Raw genomic sequence first — 13,616 nt, 5'->3', positions numbered from 1 at the left:
GTCCCCCCCAAATTCATATGTTGAAGCCCTAATCCCCAAGCAATGGAATTTGGAGATGGGGCCTTTGGGAGCTTTTGAGAGTGGAGCCCATATGATAGGATTGTTGCCTTTATAAGAAGAGACACTGCAGAGCTTGCTCTCGCACAGCAAGAATACGGCCTTCTGCCAGCCAGGAGGACAGCTTTCACCAGAACCTGACCATGTTGGCACCCTGGTCTTGGTCATCCCAGCTTCCAAAACTGAGCAATAAATCTCAGTTATTGAAGCTACACAGTCTATGGTATTTTGTTATGGGTACCTAAGATACACATGTACTAAATGAAGCAATGAATAGCCATTGATCTGACAATTGCCTAGTCTCCAAATGGGTGATAAATAACTTTGGAATCAAAAAAGATGAGTGGGAAAGAGGCCATAGTCCTTATCTGGAGTTCTAAATGAGCTTTACTCTGTGCACTTAGAATCTCACTCCAGTGCTCATTCCATGTGCTACATGTGACCAGGGCTCCCAACAGACGGTCCCTTCTTCTGAAACACTCTGTTTCTGTGGGTTTTTTAGTTGGTCATTATATGGAGAAGCAGCCTCTTGTCAACGTCTTGGAGTTTGGCCCTAATTAGCAATAGTTCTCAACCTGTCACAAGTACAAGGCAGTGACTGAACTTTTTCTTTTTTTTTAGAGACCTCTACATTGCATCCTATAAATATAGAGAATTATATGTATATTTTGTATGATATATATATGTTAGAAATGAGAATAACAGGTGTCATTTGAGTATATTTTAAACCAAGAACTACTGATGTATAGATAATTTAAATATAAAACATAGTTATGCCTGTTTAACATAGTAGAACTACATTATTAAACATACTTAGGAAGATAAATGATGGTGTTTTTTCTTGTCCTGTATATCTAAGAGTTTACAATAAACATGATATGGTAAGTTTTAACTTTTATTCTAATCCCTATTCTTTTCCTTCTCATAAAAATTCAAGTACACAGACACACTTATAAATATTCAATAAATAGACTTTCAACACTTAATACTTCTCATACTCACCAACTAATTTGGGGTAGTGATCCTTTATGGACATTCTAGCAATCTGAGCTTGAGGAAAAGAGAAAATGAAAAGATCACCATCTATCTCCAGTCTTGTACTGTGATTAAACACTGCTAGGATCTTTACCTAGACATATAAAGTCTCTTCTCAGATAAAGAAGTCTGTTGTAAGACTATTTTCCTGAGTTTTCATCCCCTAATGACACCATTTGTATTTCCCAAACAGAACATTAATAAACTGTTCCCCGGTATCAAGGGTTATTAATATTCCCCTCTCTTGTCTTCAGCCGGGTCTGAATACATGAGTATCTCCCGTGGGGAACTTTTCTTCTTGAGTGCAGCCATCTCAAGTGTTCAGAATTTCTGATGTATAAGAACTTTTTTATTAATATCTACTTCAAATGTTATCTTCCTTATCTTCAGGCCATTATCTTGTCTACAGGGAGATTTAGAATAATTTCCTCCCTCCATTACATTTTCTCCCTTGAAGGTATTTTATAATTGATGTGCATGTTGTTCTCTCTTTCTGAGGCCTTCTTGTTTCAGGCAAAATATATTAAATGTCTCCAGTCTAGTCCTCTGGATCTCATGTCATGCCACTTGTCTCCTGTATAACCTCAGCATGGGTAAAATAATGGAGTATTAATCCTAAGTTGGCATCCCAGGGATAAAAACCAGGCTAGTTATAGTTTTCCACCTCCTCCTATGTGTCCAGTTTCTAATTTTTTAAAATGAATGAATAACGATTTGGAAATTTAGAAATCTAGTTGATACAGTAAATATTATAAAAGTAGACCACTAAAATTTTACATATGTGATTTAAACATTTCTATAAAAATAACCCAATCACTATGTCTTTGACTTATACTTGCTGTCATCAAAAATGTTCATGTGTCCTGTTACCTGATATAACAGGGCTCATAAATGTCTTACAATTCTCATGTTACCCAAGAGAGACTTTGCATTTTAATACTTTACATTGCTACTTGTGTTTTTATTTACTTTTCTTTAGAGTCTACATCTCTGTTTTTATTAATATTACCATACTTTCATTTGAAATTTTGGCATAAAAATTTAATTAGCATATTGTTATTAAAGAACAAAAATAAAACAGAAAAAAGCAGGTTTTAATAGGTTAGTTTAGATTATGGACTTTGTAAAAGTATTTACTCAGGCTAGAATAATTCTTCAATGTTATTTATTTATTAAGTTTCACAGGTCCATACATTTTTTTTAATGGTCATCTGACACATTTGGCTTTTTAAAAGCAAATGTGCCCAGAAAGATTTTTTTAGATGTAGACATCATTGTTCTAAACTTTTATGGAGAGGCAAAAGAATTAGAATAGTTAAAATAATTTTTAAAATGAAATGTAAGTGTCACTCTACTCAATGCCTATTATATGTCTACAGCAACAAGACAGTGTACTGTTAGAAGAACAGACACACAAATCAATGGGACAGAGCAGAGAACCTGGAAACAGAGTCCCACAAATACACCCAACTGATTTTTGACACAGGCGCAGAAGCTATTCAATGGAGCAATTAAATATCTTTAGGTGAAAAAATGAAGCTCAACCTTATAGAAAAATTAATTTTAAATGATCATGGACTTAAATGTAAAATGTAAAGCTATACACCTTTTTGGAAAAAAAGATTTAAAAACATAGGGGAAAAACTTTGGTGCCTAGACCTAATTAAAAGTTCTTAGACTTGATTTTAAACACATGAAATAAAAGCAAAAATTAACAGATTATGGTTCATCAATAAAAAACTACAAAGTGGGAGGAAATATTTACAAGCTATATATCATCGAAGGAATATATCTAGAATATTTAAAGAACTCTCAAAATTTAACAATCAAAAAATACAACAATCCAATTACAAAATGAGGTAAAGACATGAAGAGACATTTCACCAAAGAGGGTATAAACATAACAAAAGCACATTTAAAAATGTTTAACATTGGCCCTGGCTGGTGTAGCTTAGTGGATTGAGCACTGGCCTGTGAACCAAAGGGTAGCCTGTTCAATTCCCAGTCAGGGCACGTGCCTGGGTTTCAGGCCAGGTCCCCTGTGGTAGCGCATAAGAGAAAACCACACATCGATGTTTCTTTCCCTCTCTTTCTCTTTCCCTGCCTCTCTGTCTAAAAATAAATAAGTACAATCTTTTAAAAAATGTTCAACATCATTAGTCATTAGGAAAGCACAAAGGAAAACCACAATAAGCTATTGCCATACATACACTTATCAGAGTGACTAAAATTTAAAAAAAGTAGTGACAACGCTGAATGCTGGTGAGGATGCAGAGAAACTGGATGGCATATATTGCTGGAGGGAATGTGAAATGAATGGTACAACCACTTTGGAAAACAGTTCGGTGATTTCTATCAAAAATATACAAATACTATAAGTCTATGTGCAGTTTTGGACATTTATCTCAGAAAAATGAAAATTTTATACTTACCCACACTCCAGCCTTATTTGTAATAGCCCAAAACTGGAACAACCCAGATGTCCTCCAATAGGTGGATGGTTAGACAGACTGAAACTTCCATACCATGGAATACCCTCAGTAATAAAAAGGAGCAAACTGTTGATATATTTGGCAACCTGGATGAATATTCAGGGATTTATGCTGGGTGAAAAAACGTCAATTCCAACTTCATCTATATAACATTCTTGAAATGGCAACATTATAGAAATAAAAAATTGATTATTGGTTTTCCAGAAGTTAAAGAGGGAGTTTGGCCCTGGCTAATGTGGCTCAGTGGATTGAGCACTGGCCTACAAACCCAAGGGCTGCCAGTTCAATTCCCAGTCAGGGCACATGCCTGGGTTGCAGTCCAGGTCCCCAGTAGGGGGCATGGGAAAGGCAACCACACATTGATGCTTCTCTCCCTCTCTTCCTCTCTCCCTTCCCCTCTGTCTAAAAATAAATAAATAACATCTTTAAAAAATATTTATTAAAGAAAGGGAGTTTGGAAGAGGGTGTGTGAAGGAGGCAAGTGGACATGGTTATAAAAGGAGGACATGAGGGGTTTTTGTGCTGAAGGGAATGTACTGGATCTTTCCTGTATCAGAGTCAAAATCCTGGATGTGATATTGTGCTAGAGTTTGCAAGGTGTTATCACTGGGGGAAAAGAGCACACAGTAAGTCTCTGTTATTTCTTACAACTGTCTGTGAATCTACCATTATTTTAAAATAAAAAGTTTAATTAAAATAAGTGATTGTGTTTGTTAGCAAATTATAAAGATAAAAAGGTAAATTCAATTAAATGAGAGAATGAGGCTTATGAAGATGTTTATTTCCTCTTTCTCTTTGGTTTTCCCTCAAAGGTCTACGAGGAGCCATCGCATTTGCCTTAGCTATTCGGGACACAGGATCTCAGCCCAAACAGATGATGTTCACTACCACCTTGCTGCTTGTGTTCTTCACAGTCTGGGTGTTTGGAGGAGGGACGACCCCCATGCTGACTTGGCTTCAGATCAGGTGAGTGGCCCTGCCGAACTGAGGAAATCCTGAGGAAGCATGGCTGCGCTGTTCTAGTTCTGATGTCACCTACTTGGTCAAAAGTACAATGGCAGGTTCTGCCACTTCATTTCCCTGGGGAAAAGCTGACTGTCAGTCACAGGTGAAACTATGACCTATCACCAACTGAACTGACCTTTCAAGGAGTCCTAGAAATCTCAGGGTGATGTCTGTTCACAGTCCATCCCTACAAGTAAATTATCTGTGATTTCTGTTATTCAACACTATTTACTGAGTACATTGTGATATGGTATAGAGTCTAGTAAGACACAGTTCTCATTCTCAAGATCCTCACACTCTAATAGGATTTATTCAGAAAGAGCAGCAATACCAAGGACAAAGTGAATCTGTTTTGTTTTTAATTCCTCACAGCACTTAACGTAGAACTAGGGACATGAGACATGCTCAAACATGCTTGATTAGTGAGCCATATGTTTAGCCAGAGGGATGCTATAGACACAAAATAGACAATTTCTCAGAGGAAAGGGGAGTTAAGGAATCAGTAAGAGGCCTGCCAATTGCCATTGTCTAGAAGATGACTGCTATAAACCTGAAGTATCAGTACAGTGGACAATGTGACAAAAACGGAAAGTCTGTGACAATTGCAAACATGGGTAAATCTATTTTTAATGCTATCTTTATTTAAGTGTTTCTTTGATCTGGATTATCATTTTGGTATTCCAGACAACAATGGTACTTCAGGTAAATCACATTGTATTTCTCAAAGTCATATGTCTATTTTTTAAATTTTATTATTGTTCAAGTACAGTTTTTTGCCTTTCCCCCATCTATGCTCCCCACCCCAGCCATCCTCACCTCCCTCCTCTGATTCCACCCCCCTTGGTTTTGTCCATGTGTCCTTTATAGTTGTTCCTGTAAACCCTTCACCCTTTCCCCCCCATTATCCCCTCCCACCTCCCCTCTGGTTACTGTTAGATTGTTCTTGATTTCAGTGTCTCTGGTTATATTTTGCTTGCTTGTTTGTTTTGTGAATTAGGTTCCAGTTAAAGGTAAAATCATATGATATTTGTCCCTCGCCACCTGGCTTATTTCACTTAGCATAATGCTTTCCCGTTCCATCCATGCTGTCGAAAAGGATAGGAGCTCCTTCTTTCTTTCTGCTGCATAGTATTCCATCATGTAAATGTACAACAGTTTTTTATCCAATCATTTACTGATGGGCACTTAGGCTGTTTCCAGATCTTGGCTATTATAAATAATGCTGCTATGAACATAGAGGTGCATACATACTTTTGAATTGGTGTTTTGGGATTCTCAGGATATATTCCCAGAAGTGGAGTTGCTGGATCCAAAGGCAGTTCCATTTTTAACTTTTTGAGGAAACTCCATACTCTTTTCCAAAGTGGCTGCACTGGCCTGCCTTCCCTTTAACAGTGCACTAGGGTTCCCTTTTCTCCACAACCTCACCAACACTTATTGTTTGTCGATTTATTGATGATAGCCATTCTGGCAGGTGTGAGGTGATATCTCATTGTAGTTTTAATTTTTAGCTTTCTGATGATTAGTGATGTTGAGCATTTTTCTTATATCTATGAGCTATTTGTATGTCGTCCTTAAAGAAGTGTCTGTTGAGGTGCTTTGGCCATTTTTTTAATTGGATTATTTGTCTTCATGGTATCGAGTCATATAAGTTCTTTATATATTTTGGAAAACCCTTATCAGATGTATCATTGTCAAATATGTTCTCCCATACAGTCAGTCCCCTTTTCATTTTGATGATGGTTTCTTTAGTTGTACAGGAGCTTTTTAATTTGATGTACCCCCATTTGTATATTTTTTTCATTTGTTTCTCTTCCCCTAGGAGATACATCAGCAAAAATATTGCTATGTGAGATATCTGAAATTTTACTGCCCATAATTTCCTCTAAGATTTTTATGGTATCATGACTTCCACTTAAGTCTTTTATCCATTTTGAGTTTATTCTGGTGTGTGATGTAAGTTGGTGATCTAGCTTCATTTTTTTTTTTTGCATGTACCAGTCCAGTTTTACCAATATTATTTATTGAAGAGACTGTCTTTACATGCTATTGTATTGTCCTTGCCTCTTTTGTCAAGTATTAATTAACCATAAAGGCATGGGTTTACTACTGCAATCTCTCTTCTGTTCCACTGTTCTATGTGCCTGTTCATATGCCAGTACCAGGCTGTTTTGATTACAGTGGTCTTATAGTAAAGTTTGATATCAGATATTGTGATACCCTCAACTTTGTTCTTCTTTCTTAAGATTATTGAGGCAATACATGGTCTTTTTGGTTCCATATAAATTTTTGAAATACTTGTCTTAGAACTTGAAATATGCCATTGGTATTTTAATAGAAATTACATTGAATCTATAGATTGCTTTGGACAGTTTAATGATGTTAATTCTTCCAGTCCATAAACATGGTATATGGTTCCATTTATTTGTGTCTTCCTCAATTTCTTTAGTGTCCTATAGTTTTCTGAATACAAATCTTTTACCTCTTTGGTTAAATTTATCCCTAGGTACCTTATTTTATTTTGTTGCAATAGTAGATGGTATTGTTTCTTAATTTCTCTTTTTGATAGTTCATTACTAGTGTATAAAAATGCCATCAATTTCTGAGTATTGATTTTGTATCCTGCTAATTTGCCAAATTCATTTATTAAGTCTAGTAGTGTTTTGGTGTAGTCTATAGGATTTTCAATGCACAATATCAGGTCATCTGTGTAAATGACAGTTTGACTTCCTCCTTTCTAATTTGGATGTTTTTATTTCTTCTTTTTGCCTGATCACTGTGGCTAGTAATTCCAGTACTATGTTGAACAGGACTGGTGAAAGCTGACATCCCTGTCTTGTTACTGATCTTAAGGGAAACATTTGTAGTTTCTGCCTATTGAGTATGATATTGGTGGTGGGTTTTTTGCATATGGCTTTTATTGTGTTGAGGTATAATCTTTCTATTCTCAGTTTGCTGGGAGCTTTTATCATAAATGGGCACTGGATTATATCAAATTCCTTTTCTGAAACGTGTGATATCATGTGATTTTTATCTTTCACTTTATGTGATATATCACATTTATTGATTTGTGAATATTGTACCAACTTTGCATCCCCAGGATGAATACTTGATCATAGTGTATGATAGTTTTAATGTATTGTTGGATCCAGTTTGCTAGTATTTTGTTGAGGATATTAGTATCTATGTTCATCAGGGATATTGGCCTATAATTTTTTTATTTGTTGTGTCTTCATCTGGTTTTTGAATTAGGATAATATTGGTCTTGTAAATAGAGTTTAGAAGTCTTCCCTCCTCTTGAATTTTTTGTACAAGTTTGAGAAGAACAGATGTAAGTTCTTCTTTGTATGATTGGTAAAATTTAACTGTGAAACCCTCTGGTCCAGTACCTTTGTCTGCTAGGTGTTTTTTGATTACTGCTTTAATTTCATTAGTTGTTATCTGTCCGGGTTTTTTCCTTTTTCCTAATTCAGTTCTGGAAGATTGTGTGCTTCTAGAAATTTATCCATTTCACCAAGGTTGTCTAATTTCTGGCATATAGTTGTTGACAGTATGTTCTTATAGTTTTTTGTATTTCTATTATATCAATCATTACTTCTCCTCTTTCACTTCTGATTCTATTTATTTGCGAATGTTCTCTTTTTTTCTTGATGAGTCTGGTTAAAGGTTCCTCAATCTTGTTTACCTTTTCAAAAAACCAGCTTCTGGTTTTATTGATTTTTTTTTATTTTTAGTCTGTTTGTCAATTATTTCCACTCTTATCCTGTCTTTTTACTTCCTTCTGCTTATCCTGGGCTTGCTTCTTTTTTTTTCTGGTGTATAGTTAGATTGTTTATTTGAGATTTTTCTTACTTTTTGTAGTAGGCCTGTAATGCTATGAACTTCCCTCCCAGGACTTTTTTGCTGTGTCCCATAGATTTTGGGTTGTTGTGTGTTCAATTTCATTTGTTTCCAGGTAGGTTTTATTTCTTCCTAGATCTCATTAATAACACATTCATTATTTAATAACATGCTATTTCACCTCCATGTATTTGAATGCTCTTGATTTTTTTTTTACTGAAGTTGATTTCTAGGTTCATGCCCTATAATCTGAGAAAATGCTTGATATGATTTTAATTTTTTTGAATTTTTTAAGACTTACTTTGTGTTCTAATATGTGGTCTATCTTTGGAAATGATCCATGTGCACTTGGATGAATGTATATTCTGCTGCTTTGGATTGAAATGTTCTGTAATATGAATTAAATCCATTCAATCTAGTGTGTTGTTTAAGGCTGTTATTTCCTTGTTGATTTTCTGTCTGAAAGATATATCCATTGGTGACAGAGGGTGTTTAAATCCCTTATAATGACTGTATTGCTGTCAATCTCTTCCTTAAAGTCCACAAAGATTTTCTTTATATATTTAGGTGCTTCTATGTTGGGTGCATATATGTTTACAATGGTTATATTTTCTTATTGGGTCCATCCTTTTAGTATTATGTAGTGATCTTCTTTGCCTCGTGTTATGGCCTTCATATTAAAATTTATTTTGTCAGATGTAAGGATTGCTACCCCAGTTTTTGGTCTCTATTTGCATGGTGTATTTTTTTTCATCCCTTCACTTTCAACTTGTGTAAATCTTTTATTCTGAGGCAGGTTTCTTGTTGACAGCATATGTATGGGTGGTCACATTTTCTTATCTATTTAGCTACACTATGTCTTTTGATTGGAGTGTTTAATCCATTTACATTTAAGATTATTATTAATAGCTACTTATTCACTGCCAGTTTTTCTTTATAACTATGTTTCTTTCTATTTCTTATTCTTAAAATAGTCCCTTTAATATTTCTGTCAATGCTGTTTTGTGGTAATGAATTCCTTTAGGTATTTGTTTATTTGTTTGTTCATTTTGTCTAGGAAACTCTTTATTTCACCTTCAGTTCTAAATGATAGCCTTGCTGCATTGAGTAGTCATGGTTGCAGATACTTGCTTTTCATTACTTTGACTACTTCATGCCAATCCCTTCTGGTCTGAAGTTTTTCTGTTGAGAAATAAGCTGTCAGTCTTATTGGAGCTCCTTTGTAGGTAACTGACTGTTTCTCTCTTGCTGCCTTTAAGGTTCTCTCTTTGTCTTTAAACTTTGCCATTTTAATTATGATGTGTCTTGGTAAGGTCTCTGGGTTCATCTTGATTTGGGCTCTCTGTGCTTCCTGAATCTGTGTGACTTTTTTCTTCACCAGATTAGGGAAGTTCTCTGTCATTATTTCTTCAAATGGGTTTTCTATTCCTTGTTCACTTTATTCTCCTTATGGTACCCCTATGATGTGGATATTGTTATCTTTCAGGTTGTTTCAAAGTTCCCTTAAATTATTCTCACTCTTTTTAAGTTGTTTTCCTTTTTATTGCTCTGATTGGGTGTTTTTTTTATGCCTTATCTTCAAAATCACTGATTCAACCTTCTGCCTAATCTAGCCTACTTTAAATCCTTCTAGTGTATTCATTTCTGATATTATACTTTCATTTCTGACTGGTACTTATTCATAGTTTCTATGTTCTTTTTCATGCTGATGTAGTTGCCATAAGTTTCCTTATAGTTCTCAATAAGTTCCTTGAACATCCTTATAACCATTACTTTGAATTCTATGTCTGGTAAATTGCTTGCCTCAATTTCATTTAGTTTTTTTCTGGAGATTTCTCCTTTTTTTATTTTGGGGTTGTTTCTTTGTTTATCCATTTTAGTTGTCTCTTTGCATTTATTTTTATGTATTAGATAGATCTGCTTTCACTCCCATTCTCTGTGGGGTGTCCTTATGTGGTAGGAGCCCTTGGCGACCCAGTGGTGCAGTCTTCTTGTTTTCATGAGCTGGACGCTCTAGGAATGTGTCTTACGTTCATTGTGTGGGCTCTCCTGTTGTAATTGGGTCTTTGTTGTTGGCTCCTTCATGGGTGTGATCTTTTCTCTAGTTGACTGATTGAGAGTCTCAACCCCAACCACATCTTGCAAAGTGCTAACAGAACAAAACAAACCAAAAGAAAATAAAAACAAACAAAAACAACAATAAAAGAAAAAAGAATAAGAAAAGTGATAAAGAATAGTGAAAGAAAAAATACACAAAGACAAAAGGAAAGAAAAAAGATTATGAGAGGAAGGAAGAAAAACAGTAAGAATAAGGAATAAAAAGGGAAAATAGAAAAAACAACAAAGAAAAAGAAACAATAAGAAAAGGAAAGAAGAAAATAGAGTAATAAGAGGAAACAGTAAAATAAGAGGTAATAAAGAAAAATAATAAAAAGCTTTGAAAAAGAAAAATATAGAAAATAATGAAGAAGAACAAAGTGGAATTCATCTCAGCAGAGTTTAATCCCTGCCTGCTGAAATCTTCCTTTGGATACTGCTCCAACATTGCCTGAAGCTGGTATATGCCAACTCACATACTGTCCAGGTCTGGCCCTCAGCAGCCTATTTGAAGCTACAAACAATCCAGTTTGTGGCTGCCTCTGCTGAGCTTGGCTGCACATGGGAGGGGCCAAGCTGGGCTCCAAGCCCAGCTTTTACTAGCACAGGGCCCAGGGGTGGGTCAGCAAAGGTCCCAAGGCACTGCAGGATCTGCCTCTCCCTGCCTCTGCCAGCCAGCCAACTGTTAATCTTAATCACTAAAACATCTGTTTCTGAAAGGATTTCAGATGGAATTGGGAAGTTGGGATTCCTGAATCTGCAATGATGGGGAGGTGCCATTCAGACTTCAAGGAAGATGGTAGTTGTGTTCCACCACCCCATAGCTACACATCTGAGTCTGTTCTGGATTATTTCCCTGACCTTGGCAGAGTGGAGTTCCTTGTAAGCTGGCAGGTGGGGCCTCTGGACCCCAGAATTTGGGTCCGCTGGAAACCAGGAGGGTGTTTCCATTGACTCTCCTATAAGGGGGAAGCACCAGTCCAGTTCCCATGAAAGTCTAGGAATGGCCACACCCCAAATCCAGTCTTTGTCACCCCTTGAGTCTGCCTGTGTTGCTGTCTCCACAGCAGGGGTTAAAATGCAAGGCGGGGTAAGCAGGATTCCAGAAGATAGGGTGAGCAATATCCCAGGGGGTGGGGTAAATTCTTTTCCCCAGGCTGATTCCCCTGGGAGGGGCTTGCTCTTTTCAAGTAAAATGTCTGCTATGATATTGGGGGATGACCTCACACAGGGATCCTGGCACCCACTTCCCCACTTCTCTTCCCATTGCTTCCCACTGCAAACTCTCCTCAGGGGACTCTAGCTTGTACCACCCTCCCTTTGCTGGAGCTAAGGGTGGGTAAGTGGCTGAGAATGAAACACTTGTGTTTGGGCCCCTTAGAAAAGTTGCTTGTTCTCCAGTAGGCTCTGTTTCTCCCTAGCAGACAGAAACCCTGCCACATTTTACCACTGAATGCTACCTCTGGTCCCAGCTATGACCTCCAGGCTGAGGATCCCATTATGGGGTCAAGACTTCACTCCTCTAATGGGGAAGCTTCCATAGCTCTGCTATCCTTCCATAACCTTAGTCTGCCCAGTCTGGGACAGACTACTTCATGACCCTGCCATTCCTACCAGTCTTAAAGTGGTTTCTTCCCATCCTTGGTTAAAAGTCTCCTCTTCAGGTAGTCTTCGGTTGGCAATTCCAGGTGACTGTTTCCTATTTAGTTTTATTTCCAATTTGGTTCTGGGAGGAGGTTCAAGAAAGGTCCTCCTACTTCACCCCCAGCTTGCATCTGTAACTTTTCTTTTGTTAAGCATTTGCTGATCATTTCTACCCATTTGACAAAGAGGAAGCAGAAGCAGTAAATTTAGTATAAGAAAACTTATGCTTAAACTGCCTAAACTAGGCCAAGTGTCTGTGCACTAAACCAAATTCAAGAAAAAAAGGACCTCTTGATGTATTGTGAACATTGACTAAGCTCATCAAAGGACTTTGACAAAAGATGAATGGAGGGTGTTATGAAATGCTTGTCAAATTATTTTCTAGGCATAAAAATGTGACCTGTAATTTCTTTCACAGTGGTGGCTACCCATAAGCTCTTATGGATGAAAACACATACTGCATTAAACTCTAGCACTGGGTCCCCTATGGACTGTTAGTAAGATAGTGCTGTGTTCAGGTTTCTGGAAAATAAAATTCAGTAGGTGGATTCATTCATGGAAAAAGTAGGGCTTGGAAAACAAAAGGTAGAGGATATCAATCCCCACAAGATAAATGTATCAAATATCCTATCAGGTAAATTAGAATATTTAGAAAATAAAATGATGATGTCAACATTTTCTTAAAGTAATATAATATAATATAATATAATATAATACAATAAATAACAGCATTTTTTACTGTTGTATTTCATGATCTTGAAGAGGTCCCCCAAATAGTAACATGTTTTATCCTAAAATGTTTACCTAGTTCTCTTGTAGTGATTTCTGAAGGCATCCATTCACTTCACATAGATGTCATAGTTATACAGTCTCTTAATAACCAGATCAGCAGGGAGAAGGAAGTATAGAAATGGGGCTTCAGGCAGGTTAGAACAATTATCCAGGTTATAGAATTATCCAGGTTATAGGGTCCAGTAAGGAAGAATATTGATGTCAACCATAGCCTCCACAAGTGAGGGGTTTAGAGGTCAGTTTAGCCAGTGTTATAATGGGCTGCAGAGGGGCAAAGCCTGAGGCCACCAGGTCAAGGAGATGCCCCAGTAGAAATTGGCTCTGAATGGCGCAACTGATTCTGTGCCAGGCTTGGCCACCAGCCAGGAAGGGAGAGGAATAAAGGTGGGGGTTGATGTATTTAGGGAAAGGAGTTGACAGAGGTCCTTTAGTCTGGTAAGCAATACGGAAATCTGTGCTGGCAACTAGTGTGTTAATCTGAAATCAGGGCAGAAACCCAGTCAGAGAGAACAGAGACCCAGTCATGAGGAAATCAGAGGAAGAAAATGAAGTTTATAGATACCAGAGTACCCAGGGAGGTAGCCCAGGCAGACTGGATACAGGCAGCAAGGCAAAGTTAAACCCAATGGCCCACAAACTTGAGTGAGCACCAGA

The 13,616-nt window shown here is 37.0% G+C and overlaps 1 protein-coding gene across 2 annotated transcripts in view; it reads left to right on the top strand.

The window, feature by feature from the left end:
- Positions 1-13,616, top strand: part of SLC9A9 (solute carrier family 9 member A9) — a 540,019-nt gene that overhangs the window by 345,815 nt on the left and 180,588 nt on the right. For both annotated transcript variants that reach the window (XM_028505205.2, XM_036017879.1), the window contains one exon: positions 4,397-4,550. In XM_028505205.2, the coding sequence (XP_028361006.1) occupies positions 4,397-4,550 (154 nt within the window). The remainder of the gene's footprint in view (positions 1-4,396; positions 4,551-13,616) is intronic.

The sequence above is a fragment of the Phyllostomus discolor genome, chromosome 2 (genome assembly GCF_004126475.2).
Source record: "Phyllostomus discolor isolate MPI-MPIP mPhyDis1 chromosome 2, mPhyDis1.pri.v3, whole genome shotgun sequence".
In the NCBI taxonomy this organism is placed as follows: domain Eukaryota; kingdom Metazoa; phylum Chordata; class Mammalia; order Chiroptera; family Phyllostomidae; genus Phyllostomus; species Phyllostomus discolor.
This window is presented reverse-complemented; position numbering and strand designations above follow the sequence as displayed.